The following is a 26561-nucleotide window of genomic DNA, read 5'->3' as shown; positions in this document are numbered from 1 at the left end:
TGGTTATTCTGAGAAATCTAAGGTTTAGATGGTGTTTAAACATCATACAAGATAATAATCTATCCTCCCATTTAACTTTTTCTGCTTTAATTTTTTGAAGTTATCAAGAACTACTGAGGTGCCATCCATAAAATAGGATGTTAACTCTAAGGTTAGGGCAGATTCATCTTTTGCCAATGATAATATCTATCTAGAAGCGGGGGGGGGGGGGGGGGAGGAATAAAAGAGTGAAACGGCTTGTCTAAGGTACTAGCTTCACCTACATATGGAATCCTCTACCATCCTGAGAAAGTAATTTCTGGGAAAACTTGGTGAAGTCTGGTTTAAATACACCAACCTAATAAAGACATTCTGCACCTTTTAAACAAAGGTATAACACCATACTTCAAATATATGTAGCTTTTATTACTGTGACTTGACAACTTTTAAAATGGTCTCAGAAAGTCACTATAACAAATTAAATCATCCTGCCAATATACTACCAGTTCAGAAAAAGAAATGAAATTGCTACATGACATGGGACCATCATCTCAGATTCAGGCAAGTGATAAACTCACCACCTTACAAAGAATATTTCAGTTCAAGTTCAGCTTTACTGGACTGTCACTAGATATCCAGTGGTTCAACAACCCCAGGGACCCTACTATTCCAGGTTTATTTCAGAAAAAATAAAAGGCAATGGCCTGTTGATTCAAATGTAAATGTGTATTTTACTCTGACACTGAAGAATTATGACCTTTCTTTTCACAGAACCACCTGACACACTCAAGCTTATGAATCAAAGAAGTTAACTAGTCACTTCCCTATTCTATCCTTTGCTTTATAATTCAGAATCAATATCCAAGTGTGCAGAACTGGGAGGGAGGGAAATACATATATATTCCCATGTTGTACTTGGTTAAATATAGTATATCTCCATTAAAAAAATAAATAAATAAGAAAGGAAAGGTACCGGTGTGGCTCAGTTGGTTGGAGCATCATCTCATAACCAAAAGGTCATGGGTTCGATTCCAGTCAGGGCACATGCCCAGGTTTCAGGTCTAATCCCCAGTTAGGGTGTGTATGGGAGGCAACTGGCCAATATTTCTCTTTCTATCTCTTCTTCTCTCTCTGAAAATTGGGGGGCGAGGGGGAAAGGTAGGGAGGAAGCACAATTTGAAACATTCATACAGGCATCAGTTGTCCATACACCATTTTCTGCCTAAGGATTTAAAACTGTTAACTACCTTGTGCATCACTTTGCAGACATCTAAGGATCAGCAGCCCCCCAGATATCCTGGTTAGCTGGTTGCTCCTTTGGAGTGTGCGTGAATTGAATTGCCAAGTCTACCCAGCCCAGATTACTCTCACATAAACTAAACTGTCTGCAGCAGCATGCGGTTATAATCAAGGCCCTATAGCTGTACAGAATATTAATATCTGATTTTTTTTCATTTTTTATTAAGTTATTATATGTGTACATATCTTACCATTGCCCCCCCCACCCCACTCCCATACATGCCCTCAACCCCCAGAGTTTTGTGTCCAATGGTTATGCTTATATGCATGCATACAAGTCCTTCGGTTGATCTCTTTGATTTTTATGTTTTTTGTTACAACTGAACAGCAAGAATAACCTGATGCCTACTAAGTATTTTATTTCCAAAGCTACATCAATTATTTTGGTTCAATTCTAAGCCTGTCCTTTTTTATAGCATTAATAAAAATTATCATATAAAAGTACTGCTTCTAGCCGAAACCGGTTTGGCTCAGTGGATAGAGCGTCGGCTTGCAGACTCAAGGGTCCCAGGTTCGATTCCGGTCAAGGGCATGTACCTTGGTTGCGGGCACATCCCCAGTAGGAGGTGTGCAAGAGGCAGCTGATCGATGTTTCTCTCTCATCGATGTTTCTAACTCTCTATCCCTCTCTCTTCCTCTCTGTAAAAAAAAAAAGAAAAAAAAGTACTGCTTCTAATAATTATGTATTCTCATCATTAAAGAAAATCCAATATGTAAAATTAGATTCACTTTCCAATTTAAGGAATAAACTAAAATTTGTATTTGGACTGGCTTTGGCGCACCACATTTTATGTAAGGATTTCTAAAAAATGATAAGCTATAAAGGGTAAGAATTTAAAAAATGTAGTATAGTGATCAGTTATCCTCAACTCCCTTTAATCTCATCAACCATAAATACCTAAATATTTAAATCTCAGCAAGTATCATGATGTCATTTAAGTTCTGAGGGAAGAATGTATATAATAATAGACATGTGAATATGGGGCTTTGAAAATGACCATGACCTGTGTGGGAGGATTTTAGGATGGTTATTTACTATAGAATTGTTTACAGTATATCTCCACCTTGGTGATTAAGCATGATATTCTCCGGCTTCAGGTCTCTGTAGATGATCCCCTTTTGATGTAAATGCCCCAAAGCCATGGAAATTTCTGCCAAGTAAAAGCTGGAAACAAAAGTGATTTAATAAAAATTAAAAAGAGTAATCTACTCAAAGCAGTTTTATGTATGGAGCAAAATACCTTGGAAGAAATAGACATGCACCAAAGACCAAATTAATGGCAGGAGAAATATTGGGGAAAGAGATGGCATAAGATGCTGCCAAAAGGCATGAAGACATGTTTCACTTTTTCGTGAAACTATAAAATATTTTATTTCATCATTAGAACATAATGCTAACATTGCAAAGAAGTCCAGAATATGCCAAACTGTTACTGGTCATGTTTTGTTCTGTCTGTGTAGGAACTAGGCCAATAGTCATTCAGATCAAAACAAATTTCTCCCACCCACCCCCAATTTTAAAATCCCATAGGAAATAAGAATTTTGTTATTCTCAAAGAGCAAATCTTAGTTTGAGAAGATACCTTATATATAACCTGATCCTTAGAAGCCCATTCATCCCTTACTTAATAAAGCTGCATTATTTATACACAGTACAAGCCCATAGTATCTGCCCTCCCTCTTGCCAGACAGCCCACAACTATAAACTGTGTGACACTCAAATTTATCTACCTCAAAAGAATAAAGGGCTGAGTCAACCCTGTCTGGATTCGAAAAGCACAAGGCACTGCAATACTGGCTGCATAACAATGTTGCAATCCTGCAGATTACTCCAGGATGGAGAGGGTGTGTCCTAGAGGACTGAGGCAGTTTCACAGCCAGCACGACCCCAAACAGCCTCCAACATGGCTCAGAGAGCCTCCTCCAAAAAAGGGCACTTCATCCCTAAGGCTCTTAAATGCAGCTTCTGTGTTAGAAAAGGCCTGAAATTAAACAATGGAATGCAGTTTGGTAATTACGGTAAAAAAAACATTTAAGTGTTTTTTATTCAATTATTGTGTAGGATCAACTGATTTATTGTTACCCAGTACTATCATTTCACAAAAGAATGTGTACAGAAGAAATAGGAAGGTAGATCCCATCCTGGCCATAGAATCAATCCATAGATGATATGTGCAGACTTAACACCTGCCTAAGACTGCCCCTTGGGAACTGGAAAGTCTAAAAAAAGGTGGTGATTGCTGATACTTTCCATTCTTCCACACATAAAATTTCACTGGAAAATCAAACTCACCCACAACCAAGGCAGGCAGCTTACCAATTCAAGGAAAGAAAGCCCCAGTGAGAATGGTTCTGTTAGGAACTGGTGTGAAGAGCGTTGCACCCAAGGCCTGGAGGCAAAGGAATGATGTGACCTCCAAAAGCTGCCCAGTCCCAAAGCTGCTTCTCCCCCTTTAAGTCCTGAGTGATTGAATGGCTCCCGAACAATTTATTGAGTCATTTGACTGCCCACAGTGGGAATAAGGCTTTGTTTTAACATTACCTGAATCCTTGCAACCATAAAAATTTCACTTACCAGGCTGTGTCTTCCATAAATATTCCCTCTCTTTCTAACTGCATAAATAATTCTCCTCCTGTAAAGAAACAAAGAAGACATTAGAAATAAAACAATCTTTATTTCCAACCTACTTCTAATGAGAGGGTCTGTGCTTTCCTTTCAACCATAATTAAAAGACATCAGCGCCTTAAAAATAAAAAACAGATTCTAAAAATAATACTTTTAAAACTAAGACCTCAGGATCCTATTTTTAACAGTGTCCCCACTCTTATGTGAAATATGTAAGTTTTGGAATTCTAGGTTTTATATCTATGAACTTAAAATTTTTTATAGATTCCAGACCTGAGTTAAAAAAAAAAAATCTCGATTAAAGCTTCTCTAACATTTTACCTGTAAGTGGATAAATGTTAGTATATAATTAAAACCATCTTTGCAAGTTAGTGAATGCCCATAGCCTCATAACTCTTAAACTAGAAGTACCTAGCAGCAGCCTTCTAAAAAGCATGGCACGATTTGAGTATCAAAATAAGTGATGATAAAGGGTTATATCCCACTGAATAACCTTAGAATCCATGAGTCCACAGTGATATAAATCAACAAACAGATAAATAAGTCTTAAATTAATTTTTTCAATGGAGGGGACGGGAAAGCTCATCATTACAGCTGAATGCCAAATAACAAATGAAGTAGACATGATGGAATAAGAAAAAATCACTTGACAACCATCAGAGTTAACTGTTTTAGGCAAGAATCAATGGATGCTAAAACCATCTGTGAAAAGTTTGATGAGAGACGAGATATTTAAGTAACCTCAAAATATCTTCTCATGATACTTATTAAATACAAAGGGAAAACCTCAACAGGATAAAAACCGGCAGACACCACCTTATACATGTGATCAAAGTTAACATCAACAGTAATGGGACAAAGACATATATATATATATATATATATATATATATATATATATATATATATATATATATATATCTCATGTACCTCCTGATCTGATACATGAAGAAGGAAACAATGTCACTTGGATGGTCCTCCCCAAAATGCATAACCTGAAACTAATCCTGAGGAAACATCAGATAAGCACAAATTGATGGAGTCTATAAAATAACTGGCCTGTACTTGTCAAAAATGTCAAGGTCATGAGAGACAAAGAAAGACTGAGGAACTGTTCCAGATTAAAGAAAACTGAGATAATACTGTATCAATGTTAATCTCCTATTTTTAATAATTTTAGTATAGTTATATAAGATACTATCATTGATTTTAGAAAATATACACTAAAGTATTTAGGGGCAAAGGGAAATCATGTCTACAACACTCTCTTAAATAGTTCAGAAAAGAACTATGTATATATGTATTCATGTGTGTATATACACATATATACACACACATATATACATATACATAGAGAGAAAGAAAGACACGGATGAAACAAAACATTGTGGTAAAATGATAATACTTGGGGAATCTAGGTGAAGGGTATGTGGGAATTGTACTATTCTTGCAAATTTTTGTGTAAATTTGAAATTATGTCAAAATTAAGTTACAGGAGAAAACTGGCAAATGTCACAAAAAAAGTTACTAAATTCTGCAGCTTTCTGTTCCATGTTACATGCTACTGGGAAATCTCTATTTTTTAGAAAACTCAAGTGTGTTTGTTTGCTGTGAGCTAGAAATGATATCTGGAGCAAATAGTTTCTAGGAGGTGGTAAACCCTGGAAAATGTGGATAATTTCTAATCTAATTGCATAATTTATCAATAAGGCTACATTAACCCAAAATACTTCTGTTTGGCGTTGGTGGTATAGTGGTGAGCATAGCTGCCTTCCAAAATACTTCTGTTTTAAGACGAATTTCCAAAAATACTCAATATCTTAATACTGTTATTGAGTTTTCCACTTCAGTTTAGAAAGAAATACTTTAATGATTTATTTGAGTTATAGTATCTTATCCAATTATAGTATCTTACCCAGTCAATTTGATGGGCACTATTAATTAGGTATTTGTTATTTTGTTAAGTAACTGGTTACAAAGGAATTAAGATAAAATTTTACAGATGGGAGGAAAAAAACTTATTCTTTAAAGTTTCCTTCATATTTGTCTGCAAAAAGAAACACCTGGTCACATCTGAATTCTTTATGTCAATGTATTCATCAATTTTAAGAGCTATTTGATCACATTGGGAAAAAGCATTTTTTCCATTGAAAAATGATGGTTTGACCCAGTTTCTGGAGCAAATGCAATTAATTACACCAAACTGTGTGTACTGACCGCTGAGATACTCAAGGATGAGGTAGAGTTTTCCACCGGTCTGAAAGGCATAAATTAAATCCACAATGAAGGGATGCTTTACTTCCTCCAGAATATTCCGTTCTGCTTTTGTATGAGCTGTATCTTTAGCATTTCTTACTATCATTGCCTAAAGGAAAAGAGATGATCTATAAGAACAAAACAGTAGACACTTGATTCTATAGTAACTGGAAAATCTAATTTGTGCTTTTCTTGCCAATATTAAACTATTAATTGTAGTTACCACTAGAAATTGTGATAGGTGTAAATGGAAGACATGTACTTCTTATATATATATATCTGCACTGTTTGGATTTTTTGAAGTGAACATGTAAATGCAAACCTAAAGATACTTTTTTTTAAATGTAAAAAGATTAAGTTTATTCATATATTCATTAACTGTTGAATGTCTACTATGCTCCAGGCTCTGTAACAAGAAAGCAGAACTAACAGAAGGAGTCTCTAGCTCACAGGAGCCCAAAGTCTCAGGGAAGAGAGATAAGTCAATGGAGGTAAGCATAAGGTGCTATGGGTCAACAGGGAAACTGCACTTGACCTGGCAAGAAGTCTTCCTTGAGGTGGTGGTACCTAAGCTGTATCATGAAAAGTTACTAAGACAAAATGTGGAGGACATAAAAAAGCATTCCCAGTGCAAAAGAGGCTTGACAAGACAACATGTGTCTAGCAACTCTATAAGTAGTTCAGTATGGTTAGAAGTGGTTAGAGATTAGGTGGAAGATGTAGGTGGAGGCCAGGAAATGGAAGGCCTGGGCATCTAAGCAAAGACGCTTGAATCTTATCTTAGAGGCAGAGGAGAAATGTTGAGGTAAGGGAAATGAAAAGCACTTGCCTTTCAGAAAGACAGTTCTAGTAACAATGTTGAGTTCTACAGAAGAAATGAAATGAGAGCTGTTAGGAGGCCAGTACAGTGAACTAAGCAAGAACTCAGACCTGTAACTAAGAAAACGAAAGTTAAAAAAAAAGAAAGGGTAAAGATACATAATTAGCATTTGCTGACTATCTAGCTATGAGAAGAAATCATGATATTGTGGTTTCTATTTAAGTAATAGGATAGATAATGGTGTCATTTAGTAATAGGGAATGGAAGGGAAGAAAAAAGTTTTGGGGAAAAATAATGCATTGTTTTGGATATGTTAAGTCTAAGTTCTAGGACTAAGTTCTGGTGCACCTCCAGCAACATGAAAAAGCATGTACAGAAGGTTATTAGTTGCAGTATTATTTGTAAAAGTGAAACATAAGAAACAAACTAAAAGCCCATGCACAAAATATTGGCTGAAAACCTATGGACTAGTTACGCACTGAGTAAAAAAGCTATACAAAGAATGGAAACATCTCTATGAAAGCAAGGTGCAAAAGAGCCTGTATGGCATGACAGTTTACACTGTATGCTACCATTCTGTGTAAGAAAGGGGAAATAAGAATATATATATATGTATCTGCTTATACCTGCAATTATAAAACACAACTAAGATAAACCAAAGCTAATGACAGTAGAAAGGTAGGAAAGAAAATGAGATATGCTTTCTGAGTAATGCCTTAATGGTTTTCTCATTCATTTTTTTTTCTGGCCTAAATCAAATATTACTATGATTATAAAATGAAGATTATGAATTCTGAACTATGTTAATATTTTATACATTCCAAAAATAAAATTAAATCAACAAGGATCGGGGAGGGAAATAAAAGTGAATACAACAGAAATACATATACTTAATTAAATGTTAATTAAAAAGCTTATCACATCCTCTCTCTCTCCCATTTTTTTAGGGAGGCAACCTAATTTTTGGTGGCCTTGTTTTGACAAGGAAAAAAAAAAAAGCTTACCACAGTAGATAAAAAGATATTTAAGTGATAAAATATATGTATATCGTAACAAAAATTGCAAAGAAATCTTTTTTTTCTTTTTCAATTACAGTTTACATTCAATATTATTTTGTATTAGTTCCAGGTGTATAGCATGGTGGTTAGACAATCATATACTTTACGAAGTGTTCCTCTTGATATTTCCAGTACCCACCTGGCATCATACATAAGTTATTACAGTTGGTCCAAAGGTTGTGGGTTATTGTTAAGCTGATTAACATAGTTATTACAATATTATTTATTATATAGTTCCTATGCTGTACTTAAGAAATCTTAAACCACATTTAGTGGGTTTGTATTTGTTAGTAGTATTGGCATTCTCAAACTATTATGCATATATCGTGCAACTGAGCAAATGAGTAAATTTATTGATACCATTAGGCATCTCACTATGGAAAAACAGAAATGTAAATATGGAATTAGGGCAGAAGAACCCAATGAAATTGGACTGGGATTAGGGATATCATTATGAAGCCATGATTTAAAACAATTAACCAATGTCATCCCAATAAATTCAATATCCTAGGGTAAGGATTAATATAAACAAACAAACAAAAATCAGAAGAAACTCAAAATGAGCATACATAGTCATCTTACCTAGGGATTTAGGAATTAAAACCCTGGGCTTAACCCTAGCAACCTCTTCTCTTACATTATTTTTCCTGTGAGCTTTCATGCACACCAAGAAAAGATTGGGACAGTATCTGGTTCTCTAGCTAGGGTTGGGGAAAGGAAAACCCTGAAAGTGGGAAGGAGTGGTAGTTAAGTGAAGGGAGAGGCAAGCAAGTTAGAGGTCTTAGATGCCTGGGCCCAAAAAGGAAGCCTGACATTTAGCAGTAATTAAGTCTATGGATTTCCCAATACACCACACCCACCCACCAACAGTGGGGGAAAAAACAACCTCTTCTTTTCATTACAGATACCAGTGCCAGAAACATACCTCACTCAAGATATCATTACGACTAATTATGGTCAGTCCTGATTACTAGGCATGAATAAGCAATATGTCAAAAGGAATGAATTACTCTAAGAATTTTGACCAGGATTTCTTTTAACATTCCTAGAACAAGTATTATTATACTGTCTTCAATTCTACACCTAATATGGTTTACAGATTTTTAAAAAATCATTCATCTCAAATTATTTCAATGGGAAAGCCAGACAGCAGATTAATCCTGACTTGCTAATGTAGGAACTGATGTTTAGAATACCTAAATTGCTTCTTTAAAAAAATCACCAACAATCACCAATACTATGTGGCCATAGTATGTTCCTCAGCTTTTAAGTTAAGAAGTTATTTATATCTTAAGTGAAAATCAAGAAGGTAAAAACCAAAGCATTCAAAACTATAACTGGCCCTAACCCGTTTGGCTCAGTGGATAGAGCGTCGGCCTGCAGACTCAAGGGTCCCGGGTTCGATTCCAGTCAGGGGCATGTACCTTGGTTGCTGGTACATCCCCAGTAGGGGGTGTGCAAGAGGCAGCTGATCGATGTTTCTCTCTCATCAATGTTTCTAACTCTCTATCCCTCTCCCTCCTCTCTGTAAAAAATCAATAAAATATATATTTTTTTAAAAACTATAATTGCCCTGGCCAGTTTGGCTCAGTAGATAGAGCACTGGCCCGCAGACTGAAAGATCCCGGGTTCGATTCCAGTCAAGGGCACGTATCTTGGTTGCAGGCTTGATCTCCGGCCCTTGCAGGAGACAACCAATTGATGTGTATCTCTCATCATTCATGTTTCTATCTCTCTCTCCCTCTCCCTTCTTCTCTGAAATCAATTAAAAAACAACAACAAAAAAATATACTTTTTTCAAAAAATAATTTTAATTATCTTTTAATAATTTTCGACTAACCCTTGTTTTAAGACAATGTGATCTTTTCAGAAATGAATCCCAAACAAAAAGAACAAGAAACCAAACACACATAATCCATCTTCAATAAAAGTAGGAAACATAAGTAACTCTACACCTCAAAAAAAGGCGGAAAGGGGATAACGCAATAGTACATGATTTAGTAGAGTAGAGTATGATCAAACCTAAATGCCTGCCCAAGAGGAATAACTCAAAATAAGTTCATTCCATCAACAGAAACCTAGCAGGGTTCAAAAATTAGAGGCAACAATAAAAAGAAAGTGGGGAAAAATCAGTCATCAGGGACTGCAGCAGGCAGAAGGTGGAGGACTAAAAACAGGGAGATTATCTGAAAGTCTGTGTAAGGAACAGATACACCAACAAGGTTCCCATCCCCACACTAACCAGCCAGGGAAATACTCACTCAGAGATGTACTTTCCAGAAAAAATAGAGTGAAGGATCAGTAAGACTGAGTGCTAAAGTAAAAATTACTTCAGTACAAGTCTTAGTGTGGAAAAGTGAGATCTCCATCTCCTCTCTCTCACCTAGCTCCAGAATGCTTTTTGTAGGCAAAAGAATAGAGGATCTTTCTCAGCACCAATTGATCCATACCAATGGATCTACAGACACTGATACTGGAAGATATAGGATCCAGGAAACAAAGAATCCAACACCGAAGGAGTCAAGAGAATTCCAAGAATTATGGTAAAGGGAAAGTCCAATAATGACAATTATGCCTAGAACTGATAGATTATCTAATAAGTGTGACCACAGAATACTGGCCTCAAAAATGTTTTACAGAGTTGCTGGAAGGTATGGGAAAACAGTAGATTCAATGAAAATGAAGCAAAATGAGAGGGCAGAGTAAAGGGAGGATGGGGTAAAAAAAAAAAAAAAAAGAGTAAAATAGGAAGTCTGTACATAATTCTAAAATGGATGTATTAAGTGATAGCATGATATGCTAAATTACTTAGAAATACGGAGACCAGAACAAAGAGATAAAGGAGTTACATCAGAGGAGAATTGAAAGAGTTCTCCTTTCTACCCTCACCAAATAGAAAAAAAATAGTTATAATAATAATCAAACATATCTCACATTCTAAGAGGACTTACAATTGTGTAAGAAATATTTACTGACTGAGAATTTTAGACCAAAATGTGGATTTTATAGTAATTAAGAATATAGTTTGGGGGAAAGAGGAGGGAAGGTATCACCTTTTTAAGCACCTTCATGGCAAATATTTTTCCAGTATTTGCTCCTGTTACTTTTCGTACTTGAAAAACCTGTATAAAAAAATAAAAGTGTTTGGGTGTTATTAAAGGCTAAACTATGCTAGCCACATTCCCTTAATTCCTATTTATAAGAAAAAAAATGATACAGTAGTTTATATCCTTATAAAAACTAGTTCCAAGAAGGTCTGTGCTTAGGGAAATCTGTTCCACAACATGGGACCTTCCTATATGGTCTGCTGACATCTGGTGGCAAAGTTGGGCAATGATCATATAATGATGAGCCCTCCATGTTTATACATAAAATACAAGTTTGCTTAAAAAGCTATAGTCAGGGTTCCCAGAAGCATAATACCAAACTTAAAAAATTATAAAATATTTCATAAAGTTCTTCCAAGAATGCCACTGCTCTTGCTTCACATAAAACTACTTAATAATAGTTGACAGGAATTACTGTTTACCTATCCCTTAAAATAGCTAGCTGTAAAACATTTTCATGCAACAGCTAAAATATGTGAGATTCAAAGTGCATGCGTTACATATTCAAGATGGTTAGAACATATTAGAATGTATCCTTAAACCTAAAAATATAATACAAAGTCATGCTTTATAAAAATTAACTCTACACAATAGCATAATCAGTTCTGAAGCTTTGATAGAGAATGACTAGGTATAAACTGCCTTGGAAAGAACACACAAAAATTAGGTTTTAAATTAGAAAGCCTTGAGCAAAACCTAAGAAGTTCTCTTCATTTTTCTTCTCCCTTCTTATATACTTCAACTTCTCTAACTCTTGCTCTAGATCAGGGGTGGGGAACGTCCAGCCCGCAGACCATATATGATCTGGCCCTGCCAAGGCATTAGGGATGAGTTAATTAAATGTTTGACCAAATATAGCAGGATAATTCTAAGTTGATAATTTTGTATGGCCCACAAATGATGTTATAAATATCCACATGGCCCTTGGCAGATACTACAAGTCAAAGAAAACCAAACAGACAACAGTAACAAATATTGTACCAAAGCCTCTTGAAAGTAAGGAGTGATTTGTTTATTTTTTAAGAGAATACCTACAGAGAGTACCATTTAAAACCAAAGGAAAAAATGAATCCTCTAATAGATTTTGCCTGGCATAGTTGTCTATTTAAATTATGTGCCACGCCCTAACCGGTTTGGCTCAGTGGATAGAGCGTTGGCCTGCGGACTCAAGGGTCCCAGGTTCGATTCCGGTCAAGGGCATGTACCTTGGTTGCGGGCACATCCCCAGTGGGGGGGTGCAGGAGGCAACTGATCGATGTTTCTCTCTCATCAATGTTTCTAACTCTCTATAAAAAACTATAGAGAGTTAGAAACATTCCTCTCTGTAAAAAATTAATAAAATATATTTAAAATAAATAAATAAATTATGTGCCATGCTTTTACATGTGTGTTGGTAGGAAGACTACTGTACATCCCTCAAATAATACAGGGTTAAGTGATTATATCCTTTGCTGATAGCTAGCAAACGAAGACTGAAGAGGACTACTGAAACAAAGATTGAAGAGGACTGCTGAAAAGAGGGTATAAAAAAAATCAACCTAAGACAGACAACACCTCTCATTTCAAAAACACTTCCTACCTTTCCATAGCCCCCTTTACCAAGTACCCGAAGTAGCTCAAAACATTCTGGTCTGATTTTTTCTGGCCCTCTGTTCACACTAGTTTCTGAGATTTCAAATTTTTCACAATGTTCCATGCCACTGGGGAGAAAAGCAAAACCAAAAGTAAATTTGCAAAAAGTTAAATTACTTTCAGCATATTGTTAGAAAGAGGAGAAAGAGAAATGTAATCCAATTTAGTAAAAGGGAAAAATACATGATAGTAAATTTACTATCTGTGTTCTAAATAAACATGATTCAATGACATGGTAGGTCAAGATTAGGGTGGCTTGATAAATTGCTTACTTATCTGCTAGTTTACAAAATGTGCTGTCGAGTATTTTCACAAGCATCAAGCACCCCCAAACTAAGATAAATTAGAACAAGTTTATCAAGCTGACAAAAGGAAAAAGTCTTCCAGTTATTCAAATTTAGTTAATTCAAAATGTCTATTAAGGTCAGGCATTATCCAACTTCATTTGGCAGCTTCAGCAGAAAACCTGGGAACTTTCTAAAAATACCAATTAGTTCAAGTCTTTATGCTACATAAATTCTTGCTAATGCACTATAGCTACACATCTTTCCATATCTGCTATGAACATGATTTAAAGACTCCTCAGTTTCCCCTCAAGCCAAGGGTTAGGGTATAGAGCACATTAATCACCATGCCACTCCCCTAATGGAGCGTGCCTAAAATGACTTTAGATTGCACAAATCTAGTTTGAATGGTGTATTACAAGCAAAATAAGAACCATTTGACTTTTGGTGTCATTTCTCATAATTTTATTTTTCAGTAAGAAAAGTTGTTTCTCTATATTAAATGCAGACTCATATTCAATATACACTGAATCTGAATGATTATCTTTTTCTCAAAATCCATACATAATCTCAAAATCCTGGATATGTTACAATACTAATGCCAAACTCAATAAATTAAGTCTATATATATAACTAGCTATTTAAGAACAGTTCTCTGGAATCACATGATGGCTATGAACTAGAGCTGATAAACCTACTTGTAAGAAAGACAATGAAATATTTTGATATAAACTTACAGTTCATATGGTCCAACTCCCCCATGGTCCATGCTTTCATTTAACTGACCCTGAAAAATATGTTAAAGTTTTAAAGATAAATCATCTCATACACATAAAATAAAAATATTTAATGCTTTACCCCATTACTGAAGGAGAATAAATGAAATAAAACTGACTAAAAATTCTCTATACTTTAATGGCAAATGTGGAGTAGGGGTGGCTTGATAAATTGCTTACTTATTTACTTATTTACATTAAATTCTCTAAACTTTAATGGCAAATGATAGACAAAATAAAGTACACAAAAAATACTTGTAATTTAAATTACAACTAAGATACAGATGCTACTCATCAATGATCTACAAATAAAACCAGGTGATTTTTCTTTCAAAAATTACATATATTTTGTGGAGCCCTAGCTGGTTAGGCTCAGTGGATAGAGTGTAGTGCTAGGGACTGAAAGGTCCCGGGTTTGATTGCAGTCAAGGGCACATGCCAGGGTTGCAGGCTCGATCCCCAGTGGGGGGCATGCAAGAGGCAGCTGATCAATGATTCTCTCACATGAATGATGTTTCGATCTCTCTCTCCCTCTTCCTTCCTCTCTGAAATCAATAAAAAAAAAATATTTTTTTAAAATTACATATATTTTGTGTATAATGAAATTGAAGGTACTACATGCTAAGTCTGTGTTACTAAATCCAATGTTTTATACAAAGTGCTATTCTTATACTCAAGACTAAGATAATTCTATGAGACAACACCTCTGTAATTATAACCTAACTAAGCCTAAGGTAACCACAGCCAGTTGAAGATACTGCAGTGCACAATGTGGCTGATCAAATCAAAATAATTAAACAACACTCTCAAATTGTTAGGAGTCATGCTGGCCAAACATTTAATTCTGATCATGGTATAAATAAATGCAAAATTTAATTAACCTTCTATACACTAGCAATGAATAATTCAAAAATAAAATTAAGGTACCTTCATTCACAATAGCATCAAAAGAATAAAATATTTAAAATTTAACAAAATAAGTATAAGACTTGTACACTGGATAACTATAAAATATTACTGAAAGAAATTTTAGTTCATTCAAAAGTATGTTATTTTTTAAGAGAATACCTACAGAGAGTACCATTTAAAACCAAAGAAAATGGTTTTTAAAAAGACTTAAATCAAAAGACATTCCATGTTCATCGATGAGATGGCTTAATATTGTTAAGATGGCAATAATACCCAAATTGGCCTATAGATTCAACTCAATCTTATCCAAATCCTAGGTTCCTTTCTTGCAGATGTTGACAAGCTGATTCTAAAATGCACAAAAAGCAAGGTAACCAAAACAGGCAAAACAATAAAGGAGCACAAAGTTGGAGGACTGACACTTCCTGATTTCAAAATGTACTACAAAGCAGCAGCAATCAAGAGAGTACGGTACTGGCATATCACAGACATACAGGTCAATTAAATAGAACTGAGAGCCCAGAAATAAACCCTGACATTTATGGTCAACTGATTTTTTACAGAGATGCCAAGAAAATTCAATGGGGAAAAAAGAAGTCTTTCAATAAATGATGCTGGGACAATTGGATAACCACAAGCAAAAATTACTTTTGACCCCTACTCCACACGATACAAAAAAACTAACTCAAAATAGATCACAGACCTAAATGTAAGAGCTAAAACTATAAAATTCTTAGAAGAAACCTAGGAAGAAGTAAATTTTTATGATCTTTGGGTAGATAATGATTTCTTAAAGACACATCTCCAAAAGGATGAATAATTAAAGAAAAAATAAATAAAATACTTATTCAAAATTTAAAACTCTTTTATTTCAAAAAGACACTATCAAGAAGGTGAAGCCCTGGCTTGTGTGGCTCAGTTGGCTGAGCATCATTCTGTTCAGGAGTCACCAGATTCCTGGTCAGGGCCCAGGCCCAGGTTGCAGTCCTAATCTTCAGTAAAGGGCGTGCAGGAGGCAACCGATGGGTGTTTTTCACATCCATGTTTCTCTCTCTCTCTCAAATCAATAAAAACACATTTTAAGGGGGGGGGGGGAAAGAGTGGGAAAAAAACACCCATTGAATAAGAATATACAAAGACCTTCCACAACTCAATACTAAAAAAACAGATAACCCAATTTTTTAAATTGGGTTAGGATCTGAATAGGTATTTCTCCAAAGAAGATATAAAAATGGCCAGTAAGCACATAAAGATGTTCAACATCATTAGCCATTATAAAAATGCCAACCAAAACCACACTGAGGTACTAATTCACATCCACTAATTAAAAAGACAGAAAAATAGCCCTAACGGGTTTGGCTCAGTGGATAGAGCGTCGGCCTGTGGACTGAAAGGTCCTAGTTTCTATTCCGGTCAAGGGCATGTACCTTGGTTGCGGGCACATCCCCAGTAGGAGGTGTGCAGGAGGCAGCTTATCGATGTTTCTCTCTCATCGATGTTTCTAACTCTCTATCCCTCTCCCTTCCTCTCTGTAAAAAATCAATAATATATATATATTTTTTTTAAAAAAAAAAGACAGAAAAATATTATGCTAAGCAAAATAAGCCAGTCAGAGAAAGACAAGTATCACATTATCTCACTGATATGTGGAATCTAATGAACAAAATAAACTGATGAACAAAATAGATCCAGAGACATGGAAGCATGGAATAGACTGACAAATCTGAGAGGGAAGGGTGGAGAGGGAGGACAAGAAGAGATTAACCAAAGAACTTCTATGCATATATGTACAATCCATGGACATAGACAATATGCGGTAGGCCTCGGGAGGGTGGAGGAGGTCAATGGGGGGAAAGACGAAGAAATATGTAATATTTTGAAATATAAATTTTTTAAAAATAACAAGTATGGCAAAAATGTAGATAAATTGGAACCCTCATACACTGCTGGCAAGTATGTAAAATCATACAACCACTTTGGAAAACAGTTAAGCAGTTTCTTCAAAAATTAAACATAGAGCTACCATATGATCCAGCAAAACTACCCCAATTATCTACTCAAGAGAAATGAAAATATATATTCCACAAAGACTAAGGCACAAACGTTCACAGGAGCATTATTCACAATAGCCAAAAATTGGAAACAACTCAAATGAACATCAATTGGTAAACTTAAAAAATAAAATGTGGTTGATCCATAAAACAGAATACTATTTGGCCTAAAAAGGAGTGAAGTACTGATACATGCTACTACACAGATGATCATCAAAACATGTTATGTGAAAAAAAAAAAGCCAGACACAAAAGGCCAATATTGCATGATTCCATTTATGTGGAATATATAGAAAAGGCAAATTTATAGAAATGGAAAGTAGACTAGTGGTTGCCTAACACTAAGGGTGGCAATGAGGAGTAACTGTAAATACGCCCAAAGTTTCTGTTTAGGATGACAGAAATGTTCCCGGTTCGATTCCAGTCAAGGACATGTACCTTGGTTGTGGGCACATCCCCAGTGGAGGGTGGGCAGGAGGCAGCTGATCGATGTTTCTCTCTCATCAATGTTTCTGACTCTATCTCTCTCCCTTCCTCTCTGTAAAAAATCAATAAAATATATATTTTTTTTTTAAAAATAGGCTCTATAAAATTAGAAGTTTTTATCCCAGCCTGTTTTGCTCAGTGGTTAGGTGTTGTCCCATGAACCAGGAGGTCAAGGTTCAATTCCCAGTCAGGGCACATGCCTGAGTTGCTGTCTTGATCTCCAGTAGAGGGCGTGCAGGAGGCAGCCAGTCAATGATTCTCTCTCATTGATGTTTCTCTGTCTCCCTTCTCCTTCTCCCTTCCTCTCTCTAAAAATCATTTTTAAAAATATTTAAAAACAATTAGAAGTACCCCTATGTTCATAGCAGCACAATTTACCATAGCTAAGATTTGGAAACAGCCTAAGTGCCCATCAGCAGATGACTGGATCAGAAAACTATGGTACATCTACACAATGGAATACTATGCTGCCATAAAAAAGAAGGAATTCTTACCATTTGCAGCAACCTGGATGGAACTGGAGAACATCATGCTAAGTGAAATAAGCCAGTCAATGAAAGAAAAATACCACATGATCTCACTCATTTATGGATAATAAAGAACATTATAAACTGATGAACAAAAAGATAGGTACAGAGACAGTAAAGCATCAAACAGACTGTCAAATTACAGCGGGAAGGTTAGGGAGAGGTGGGGAGATAAGAGATCAACTGAAGGACTTGTATGCATGCATATAAGCATAACCAATGGACACAAAACACTGTGGGGTGAGGGCAAGTATGGGAGTGGGGTGCGGGGGGGGCAATGGTAAGATATGTACACGTATAATACCTTAATAAAAAAATGGAAAATAAATAAATAAATAATAATAATAATTAGAAGTTTTAATTGAAAATTTTAGGATAATTCAAAAATTATTTAAGTGAACACATCTCTCTTCAAAGGTACCCGTATACCAAGCATGTTAAACTCGTGGCCCACAATGAATATTATTGCGGCCCAGCCAATATAACGGTATGTAAGAAACATTTTGATAAAAATTTCATAACTTTATTTTTCAATATCCTGTTATACGTAATTATTAATAACGAACTACAACGTTTGCTAATGTCTGATTACTATAATCGTGTTGCCTTCATTTCCCTTACACACCTTATGCGCAGGTGCACAATTTCTCGCCACTAATACTAGTAGCAAATATTTAGCAGCCGATGACACATCATTAGTCTTGGACTGACTTGTTTGGTGAGCGCAACAGGAAATATTTCGCTTTCGGAGAACAAGAAAAATAGGTTTATTTGCGTTATGCTTATTTGTACAGTTATTCAGTGTCTGGTAAGTTAATGTTCAAGAAAAAATATTAATTTTTACTAAAATATTCTATTATTTTGTTAACAATTACTCATTTATTTCAGCCCTTTGTATTCAGTATGTCTTTATCGAAATAAGCATATGTTTCTATGAAAATTGAAACTTTTGTTTTTTTGCTGCCCACATAAACTTAAACCTTATTTGGCCCATGTTAGCCTTTGAGTTTGATATGCTTGCCATACACAGTCAAGATACACAAAGAAAACTGATAGTATTCTTACACAATGAAAGAATGCTGAAATGCCGAAAACAACACAAGTTTTTAGTCATAATTCGCTCATGGTGTGTACAAGTCAAGATGACACCTAACACCTAAGATGTATGTTTCATGATTAGACTGAAGCATATGGATGGGGCAGTACCAAGAAAAAAATATTCTTGCAGTTTCAACTTAATATAGTTTTGGGGGAGGGGAGGTACCAGCTATGGCTAAAAGTTTTTTTTGTTTCTGGTGTTTCATATAATCACCTATAATGGCCTCACTTTAAAGACAAAAGACTAATTTCTCTCAGCTACAGTAAAATTGATTATAAAATGTTTTCTTTAATGTTAGTTTTACTTAATTCTAAATTAAAGACCACAAAGTAGTTAACACTGAACCATGACTTAGAAGCCACTTAGAAATATATGCCCCATGGCTATGTTTCATTTCCGGAGCTGGCCAGACCTGTATTACCACTTGCATCTGTGCTTATAACTTCCTACCGTTACCTTCTGGAACAGAAGCATCAAACTAACATTATATAACACATACTGACAACTCTCTTTCACAGGAATCTCTTCATTCAAATATTTTTTGTTGCCTTAAGCTTTCTGATTCAATCAATGCTTTTTGTGTGTGCCACTATGACTGACAAAATAGAATCATGAGCATCTAAGGTACTATACAAGATACACTATTTCAAACTAGCCCACCAAAATGACTAAAACTTTGTAGTTTTAAATTAAATTTGCATATAAATTCAATATACCTCAAGTCCCAATGAAAAAGAGCACAGTTTACAAAAATTTAAGTAAATTGTTACAAAATCAGTAAAATATTCTTAATCCAAATATTCATTAAATCATTTATCCACTTGCTTGGCTGTTCACAGACATTTCCTTACAAAGTAAGATTCAGTAATTCAGATGAATTGGGAAAAAGGGGTAAACTTTACCCAGAATCTTGGGTTATTTAAAAATGGGTCCTGGCCCTGGCCGGTTTGGCTCAGTGGATAGAACATTGGCCTGCGGACTGAGGGGTCCCAGGTTCGATTCCGGTCAAGGGCATGTACCTTGGTCAAGGGCATGTACCCAGCGGGGGGTGTGCAAGAGGCAGCTGATCGATGTTTCTGACTCTCTATCCCTCTCCCTTCCTCTCTGTAAAAAATCAATAAAAAGTATATTAAAAAACAAAATAAAATAAAAGGGTGACATTGCTTTAAAAAATAATAATAATAAAATAAAAATAAAAATGGGTCCTGGCCAGGTAGCTCAGTTGGTTAGAGCGTCGTCCCAGTATGCCAAAGTTGCAGGCTCAATCTCCCGTCAGGGCACATATGAGAGTCAACCAATGGATGCATAAATAAGTGAAACAACAAATCTCTCTCTCCCTCTCTCTCTTCAATCAATAAATAAATTTTAAAATTTTTTTGGGTAAATCCTAGAAGAAAACATAGGCAGTAAAATCTCGGCATTTCTTGTAGTATGTCATTTTCTGATTTTTCCTCTCAGGCAAAGGAAACCAAAGAAATGGGACTACATCAAACTAAAAAGCTTTTGCACAGCAAAGGAAACCATCAACAAATGAAAAGACAACCCACTGAATGGAAGAACATATTCACCAATGATACATCTGGTTAGGGGTTAATTTTCTTTTTCTTTTTTTTAAATATATTTTATTGATTTTTTACAGAGAGGAAGGGAGAGGGATAGAGAGCTAGAAACATCGACCAGCTGCCTCCTGCACACCCCCTACCGGAGATGTGCCCGCAACCAATGTACATGCCCTTGACCGGAATCGAACCTGGGACCCTTCAGTCCGCAGACCGACGCTCTATCCACCGAGCCAAACCGGTTTCGGCTAGGGGTTAATTTCCAAATTTTATAAAGAACTTACAAAATTCAACACCAAGAAAACAAACAATTAAATTAAAAAATGGGCAAAGGACCTAAATAGATACTTATCCAAAAAGGACACACAGATGGTCAATAGACATATAAAACGATGCTCAATGTCTCTAATCATCAGAGAAATGCAAATTAAAACCACAGCTCAAATCTGTCAGAATGGCTTTATCAATAAATCAACAAACAAGTGTTGATGAGGAGGTGGAGAAAAGGGAACCCTTGTGCACAGTTGGTGGGTATGCAGATCAATGCAACCATTATGGAAAACAGTATGGAGTTTCCTCAAAAAATTAAAAATGACCCAGTGATTCCACTTCTGGGAATATATCAAAACACCAATTCAAAAAGATATATGCATCCCTATGTTCACTGCAGCGTTATTTACAACAGCCAAGATTTGGAAGCAGCCCAAGTGCCTATCAGTAGATGAGTAGATTAAAAAAAGCTGTGGTACATATATACAATGGAATACTACTGAGCTATAAAAAGGAAAATCTTACTTTTTGTGACAGCATGGATGGACCTGGAGAGTATTATGCTAAGTGAAATAGCCAGATAAAGACAAATACCATATGATTTCACTTATATGTGGAATCTAATGAACAAAATAAACTAACCAACAAAATAGAAACAGACTCATAGATACAGAGAACAGACTGACAGCTGTCAGTGGGGAAAGTGGTTGCGGGGCTGAGTGAAAAAGGTGAGGGATTAAGCAAAACAACAATAAAAACAACAGACAGGATAACAGTATGGTGATTGCCAGAGTGAAAGGCGGGTGGGGGAAAGTGGAAGAGGGCAAAGGGGTGATAAATAGTAGGGGAAAGAGATTTGACTTGGGGTGGTGCGTGCACGCTGCAGTATGCAGATGATGTGTTAGGGTTGTACACTTGAAACCTGTATGGCTTTATTGACCAATGTCACCACAATAAATTGATTTAAAAACATATATAAATACTTTATGGTAAATATCTACTACAATGCAAGATTAAACATTGATAATGAGTTGTTTTTCTATAATTTTTCATAATCATGAATATTTGAATGCATACTATCTATTTAGCACTTTTGTTTTTCAAAGCACTAAAAATTTTAAACTTTTTGCTCAATAAAAATCCGATATTTCAATCTGAAACTCACATAGTAAGCTCTGTGACTAATTCAAATTTTGCATTAGAGTAAAAATTGCAGACTTTAAATATTGCATTATAATTTTCTATTTCTACTTCAACTTTGTGTCTCCACAGAAAGCAAAGGTTTCCAACATTTTCATAATCTAATGAAAATCTCTAGAGGAGGAGGGAAAAATTCTCTAGAGGAAAACTTGCCCTTAGTTTCAACTTACTGTTCCCAAATTATACTATTATCAGCCAAAAAACAAAAAACAAACAAACAAAAAATAACCCCCCCCCCCAAAAAAAGGCACAAAAAAACAAAACTCTTATCCATTGGTTTTATAATCATCCTCTGAGGTAATCAATCAGGGTCTTTTTTTAGTTAGGTAGCAGACATTCAACTTTATCTATAAATGTATTAAATTACTCTCCTCATCTTTTAGTTTCTGAAGAATATATATACTTACTAATACAGATTCATTCAGTGTAATATATCTAATTCAGAAAAAGATATTACAGCCCCAAAATGCAGCCTCTTGTACTCGTACAGTGGTCGGCAAACTCATTAGTCAACAGAGCCAAATATCAAAGTACAACGATTGAAATTTCTTTTGAGAGCCAAATTTTTTAAACTTAAACTTCTTCTAATGCCACTTCTTCAAAATAGACTCGCCCAGGCCGTGGTATTTTGTGGAAGAGCCACACTCAAGGGGCCAAAGAGCCGCAAGTGGCTCGCGAGCCACAGTTTGCCGACCACTGTACTAGTATAACTGCATTTATTATTAAGTCTCTAGGCACAGATGAGAGTAAACTTGAATGATTGGTTCCTTGGCAATGGGTAACACTAACAAGCTACTATATTTCCATGAATTAGCTAATTGCTTAATATGCCAGTATGTTGTTAAGAGTACTTTAAAGACTTTATCTCACACAATCCTCATTTACAGTGAAAAAAAGTACCACAGACCTTAAACAATTTATTGTAGGTCACATAGTCAGTGAGCATGACTGGAAGGATTTGAATTCACATTTGACACACCACAAAGAGGTACTTTATGAACAAGACTAGTAAATGCAATGAAGAACCTATGTAGTGAAGCTTGCTGACTTGAGTCAAAAAACACTACCACTAGTTATCTACATGGTCTTGGCCAATCATCTCTTTGGCCTATGCCTCAGTTTCCTTACTGAGGCTACTCTGATATGCACCAATGTTTTAAAAGTTTGTGTACTAAACCAAAGGTTATAAATTGGCAAATAGTCAGAATATTAACTAATATAATAAAGAGGTAATATGCAAATTGACCATCACACTCTCACAAGATGGCTGCCTACAACCAGGCCAGCAGGGGGGTTAGTGAGGGACCAAACCACTGAACAAGCAGGCTGCGTGGGGCGACCAGGTCGGCAGGAGGGTTAGTGAGGGACAACCAAACGACTGAACAGCAGGCTGCGTGGGGCAACAAGGCTGGTGGGGGAGGCCGTGAGGGGCAACCAGGCTGGCGGGGGAGGGGGCATTTGGGGGCAACCAGGCCATCGGGGGGGGCAGTAAGAGGTGACCAGGCCGGTGGGGGGGGGGGCAGTTAGGGGTGACCAGGCCAGCAGGGGGGGGGGCAGTTGGGGGCAACCAGGCTGGCAGGGGGCAGTAAGGGGTGACCAGGCCAGCGGGGGGCGGACACACGTTAGGAGTGACCAAGTTGGCAGGGAGAGGGCAGTTGGGGGCAACCTGGCCGGCAGCAGGGGGCAGTTAGGGGCGACCAGGTCGGCAGGCAGGCAGGTGAGCAATTAGGAGCCAGCAGTCCAGGATTGTGAGAGAGATGCCCGACTGCCAGTTTAGGCCCGATCCCCAGGATCGGGCCTAAACTGGCAGTAGGACATCCCCCAAGGGGTCCCGGATTAGAGAGGGTACAGGCTGGGCTGAGGGGACCCATCCCTCATGCACGAATTTCGTGCACTGGGCCTCTAGTATTATTATAAACTCACAATAGCTTGATTTTCTAAAAAATACAAACTTCTCTCATTTTTCAGAACATTTAAATTTTATTTTGGAAGAACCTGGATATCACTGAATCTCCTTGGGTGGCTAACCCAATCCCATTGCAACTGTTTTTGGCTTTCCACCTTGAGGCACCTCTTAAAACAATACACTCAAGCCCTAGCCAGTTTGGCTCAGTGGATAGAGCGTAGGCCTGTGGACTAAAAGGTCCCGGGTTCAATTCCGGTTAAGGGCACATGCCCGGGTTGTGGGCTTGATCCCCAGTAAGGGGCGTGCAGGAGGCAGCCTATCAATGATTCTCTCTCATCAATGATGTTTTTATTTTTCTCTCCCTCTCCATTCCTCTCTGAAATAAATAAAAATATATTTTTAAAAAATAATACTCAAAAGAAAAGTTTTCAATTCCAAAAGCACTGCTAAGTATGATATACTATTTTGCTGAAAGCTCTTCCTCAAAATCCTCTCTAATTACCTTTGCTTTTTTTCCCAAAGTTAGCCCCTTTCTTTCTTTCCTATTTCTACCAATTTCTCCGGCCTCCCCTTCCACACACTCTCAAAATCCTATTTGCCTGTACCCAACAGAACCAATGTCCAGGAGTAGGCCAAAACCCAATGAGGTTCCAGGTCATAATAGGTATCTTAATACAGTATTTTACTGCTACCTCCTTTAACTTCTGGGATAAACCAATGCTCTAGAAATTCTATCAGATTTTATAAAGCATCCTTCCTATCAGGTTTCACCCCTACCCCAAAGCCACTGTCAATATGTGACAAGAGTATACTACATGTACTGAAAGTAATCCCATTTTGTTTTCAAGTTGTATTAGTGTATCTAATGTTCCATTAAAAGGCTAACTGGAATTACATATGCAAACATATTTAAAAAGTACACATCTCAATATCCACCTTCCAAACTAATTTTGATTTAGACTCATTTGATTGGGGGGAAAAAACAGTATTATTTTAGTTTCTTAAAGTTTTCAAATTTCTTTCTATATATAAGCATCTCAATCTTTGGTCAATAAGCAGGGCACAACTTGCCAGAAGGGAAAAATTGGATGAAGGAAAGAAAGGGAAACCCCCTTATGTAATTAGAGCAAACTTCTGACATGTACTCATCTAGACAATGGAATTTAGAATCTAAATTACCATAAGGATTTGCCCAGAATCAGTGATTTACAACACCATTTTTAAACTTAAGGTGTAATTTGTGATTTTTCAATAAATTTATCTTGGAAAAAAAAAGAATGATATTCCACAAACAATAACAAACTATTAAGACAGCAAAGGTAAAACCAAGCTATGCATAGGAAAGACAATTCTACATTTAACACCCTAGATTGCAGCAAGGAAAGCCCTCACACCACCATTCACAAGTCTCAGTTCAAGCAATTTATTTTTGGCAAGCCAAATCACAGCTGTCAACGCTGGGTTTTTTTCCACCCCAAAATTATATAAAGTATTTTGAAAAAATATAGACATCTTCAAATGGGGGAGGAAGTAAGTTATAAATGCCGTGTGTTGTTATAAATGCTTTTTTTTAAAAAAAAAAAGTCACACGGAAGGAGTTTTGTTTTGTTTTTTGTTTTTTAAAAAAAGAGCAAACAAACAAACCCTGGAAGATGCAGCAGAGCCCCCTTGCTCCCGAAATAAAACTCCTGGTGGCTGTAACAGCAGCGGCAGCGCTACTCCCGACAGAAGTTTTCAGCTGTCACTTCTAACAGCTGAGCGCTTCCTAGGAGAGAAGCGACAGGCCGAGAAGAGAGGTGGTTGTGGGAGGTCTGAAGATTTAATACTTGAAATCTTACACTCGAAGGGAAACCCTTCCGCACTTCATCTGCACTTAGGGGACACCCAGCAAGCGCAGTCCCCCTCCCCCCCAACACGCGCTACACCACTCGCGCCCCGCCACACTCAGGTCAGCTGGAGGGATCCACCACGCGCCCGTTCTCGCTCCCTGCATTGGCTGCTCCCGGCTGCGCTGCTCTGGGGCGAGGGACGCGACCTGCACCTGCGAGCCCCGCCGCGGCCTCTCACCTCGGGCCAGGTCCGCCCCGCCCGCTCCCCTGTCTCGGGCCGCGCGGCGCTTCAGCTGGTCCAGGAGACTACGCACCCCCTGGGTCTCCGCGCTCTCGGACGCGCCAGGCTTCCCGGGCCCGCCCCGCCGCCCCGCCGCCCCGGCCCGGCCCTGTCACCGCCGGCCCCCCGGGACCACGGGCCTCACCCCCTCCTCCAGCTCATCCTCAGAGCCCGCGTCCTCTGGCTGGTCCAGGTCTATGTCAAACACTCCTGCCATGTCCTCAGCTTCCCTGTCTCGGAAGTCCGGCGCTGGGTAGAAGCCGTCCCGCCTCCGTCGTCGCCTCATGGGCCCGGACTCACCGCAGACACCACCGCCGCTGCCGCCATCACTGGCTGCTTGAGCTCAGTGCGTCTGCGCTTAGGCCTTAGACTGGCTCCTCAAGTTCAGCGCGAGAGCATGCGCACAAGGTTCTGTGAAGCCGACTGTGGGCAATGCACATGCGTACAACTATCGCCAGGAGTGAGGTACTGGCAGACACATGCGCAGAAGCCCAGCCGAAGCCGCTCGTGGAAGCTAGATCATGCGCATTGTCAGCTCAAGCATTTGATCAACAGGGAGCATGCGTACCGTGTCTGAAGTTGATAAATTGAAATTGAACATGCGTAAT

The 26561-nt window shown here is 37.4% G+C and overlaps 1 protein-coding gene across 3 annotated transcripts in view; it reads right to left on the bottom strand.

The window, feature by feature from the left end:
- Positions 1 to 26290, bottom strand: part of RPS6KB1 (ribosomal protein S6 kinase B1) — a 40152-nt gene extending 13862 nt beyond the window's left edge. For 2 of the 3 annotated variants that reach the window (XM_079798836.1, XM_079798838.1), the window contains exons 1-7: positions 26099 to 26290; positions 13799 to 13848; positions 12725 to 12845; positions 11092 to 11160; positions 6122 to 6269; positions 3854 to 3911; positions 2343 to 2443 (exon numbers count right to left, since the gene is read on the bottom strand). In XM_079798836.1, coding sequence (XP_079654962.1) covers positions 2343 to 2443; positions 3854 to 3911; positions 6122 to 6269; positions 11092 to 11160; positions 12725 to 12845; positions 13799 to 13848; positions 26099 to 26239 — 688 coding nt within the window. In that variant the 5' untranslated portion in view covers positions 26240 to 26290. Of the gene's footprint in view, positions 1 to 2342; positions 2444 to 3853; positions 3912 to 6121; positions 6270 to 11091; positions 11161 to 12724; positions 12846 to 13798; positions 13849 to 25488; positions 25592 to 26098 lie in introns of those variants that run through there. The other variant, XM_079798837.1, reaches the window with a different exon arrangement.
- Positions 26291 to 26561: the final 271 nt, after the last annotated feature.

The sequence above is a fragment of the Cnephaeus nilssonii genome (genome assembly GCF_951640355.1).
Source record: "Cnephaeus nilssonii genome assembly, chromosome: 19".
Taxonomy (NCBI): Eukaryota; Metazoa; Chordata; class Mammalia; order Chiroptera; family Vespertilionidae; genus Cnephaeus; species Cnephaeus nilssonii.
The sequence above is the reverse complement of the archived record's forward strand: the minus strand, read 5'-3'. Positions and strand labels throughout refer to the sequence as shown.